This window comes from Echinops telfairi, unplaced genomic scaffold (assembly GCF_000313985.2).
Source record: "Echinops telfairi isolate 266 unplaced genomic scaffold, ASM31398v2 ScPeMD7_2;HRSCAF=8, whole genome shotgun sequence".
NCBI lineage: Eukaryota > Metazoa > Chordata > Mammalia > Afrosoricida > Tenrecidae > Echinops > Echinops telfairi.
The window spans coordinates 14,177,605-14,179,418 of NW_022103898.1; the positions used below are offsets into that span (position 1 = coordinate 14,177,605).

A 1,814-nucleotide genomic window follows, 5' to 3' on the forward strand; every position below is an offset into this window, starting at 1 on the left:
TCTTAGGACCTGGCCATCTGAGGAAGGCAGGCAAGCCAGCCGGGCAGGTTCAGGTTCACCCCGTGGTCGTGGGGTGCAGGGACTAAGCCATCTTTCCTCTATCCCCCACTTGCAGCGTCCTTCTTGTTGCCACTGGTTTGTCAGTCCCCAACCAGGTGAACTTCCCAGGCTCCGAATACGTGGAAGGCTACGACTCGGTGTCCATCGACCCCGCGGACTTTGAGGGCCAGAACGTGCTGATCCTGGGCCGCGGGAACTCAGCCTTTGAGACAGCAGAGAACATCTTGGGAGTCACCAACTTCATCCACATGCTGAGCCGCTCCCGGGTCCGGCTCTCCTGGGCCACCCACTACGTGGGCGACCTCAGGTACATGGCGGCCTGCCGGCTTCTCCGCTCCGTCCCTGTTAGCGCCGGCCACCTCAACCCCTCACTAGCTGGCCTCAGAACCATGGCCACATGTGAGTCCATGGCTGCAGCTGTTGTGTCAATCCACACGCTGCCAGGGACACCCTGGAAACAATGACAAGCATGGGAAATCAGAGTCAAATCACTGCGAGGATAAAACCCCCGCAGCCATTGGGTCATCTCGGACTAACCTTTCCGAGGCTGTAAATCTCTATGGGAGCAGACAGCCTGGTGTCCTCCCGCAGGACAGCCGTTGGGTTTGAACCACCAGCCTTGCAGTTAATGATCCGACACTGACTGGTCAGTACCACCAGAGCCCCCACTGGAAAGGCGATAACCAAGAACCGCCCCCACTCATGGTCGCTGAGTCAGAACCGACAGACGGCTCCAGAGTCACAGTGACACACCGTATGTTGGCTCCGGCGGCCAGCTCTACGTAAGCTGTGGCCCCCACAGAAACCTTTCTATCTGGAGACCAGCCCTTAGAGCTGGTGCCCCCAAAACACACTCCCAGGAGGTGCCGATCAGATCCCCAACCAGCACTCGCTCTTTCTGTGGGAATCTGAGCTGAAGGACCGGTGGGAGGCCGCAGAGACAGCTCTCCAGGCTGACACTTAGTGTGTGTGGTGGGGTGGGACCGCCTTTGTTTGCCTGGGGAGATCTCAGCTCCCTGTTGTGGGAACAACCACCTTCATTACCATCCCACCAGGGCTGGCGGGGTGGGAGGGGCGAGCCTCCCCATTTTCCAGATGAAGAACTGCGTCTCCGAGACCCGGAGTGGCGTCTGCCGTATCACACCTCGAACAAGGGCCAGTCTCCCTGCCTCTAAAGCCTGTGTTCTTCCCACTGCACCACACTGCCCTCCCTTCCTGGCCATGAGCCTCCTCGGGCCTGGCTCCAGGCACAGCTTCGTGCAGTGCTCATCTTTCCACGCCATTTCCAGGGGAGGTAACCCAGGGAAGAAGGACCAGGCCCATTAGGATGCTTGCCTTCAGGGGCAGGTGTGTAGCGGAGGCACAGAAGCGAGCAACATGGACAAAGGTTAGGGAACGGGGTCCATGAGGACTGCTCATGGCCTTCCTGACGGCCTCCTGGGTCCCTTTTCCAGCCTCATCCATGACTACACCACTCCGCTGTGGGCCAGCAGGGCACACACGCCAACTGCTGCCGCCTGACTGGCCAATATCCCCCGCAGCAGAAAGAGCAGGAGCTGGGAGTCCACCTCTGGTGTTCACATTCTGTGCAGATGCTTTTAGGAGCCCTGTGCCTCAAGGCCTGTATTCCCTCATCTGTAAAACCAAAAAAAGCCCTCCCAGGAGTCATAAGACGCACACAGCAAGCACACAGCGCGGGGCCTGCTCGGCGAACTGCTCGGCATGGGGCCGAAGCCACCAGGCATGTCAGAAAG

At 59.3% G+C, this 1,814-nt stretch overlaps 1 protein-coding gene across 1 annotated transcript in view; it reads left to right on the forward strand.

Moving 5' to 3' along the window:
• The window catches only part of FOXRED2 (FAD dependent oxidoreductase domain containing 2), a 21,139-nt gene that overhangs the window by 3,459 nt on the left and 15,866 nt on the right, over window positions 1–1,814 (forward strand). Inside the window, exon 2 of the mRNA XM_004700718.2 lies at window positions 116–367. Coding sequence (XP_004700775.1) covers window positions 116–367 — 252 coding nt within the window. The remainder of the gene's footprint in view (window positions 1–115; window positions 368–1,814) is intronic.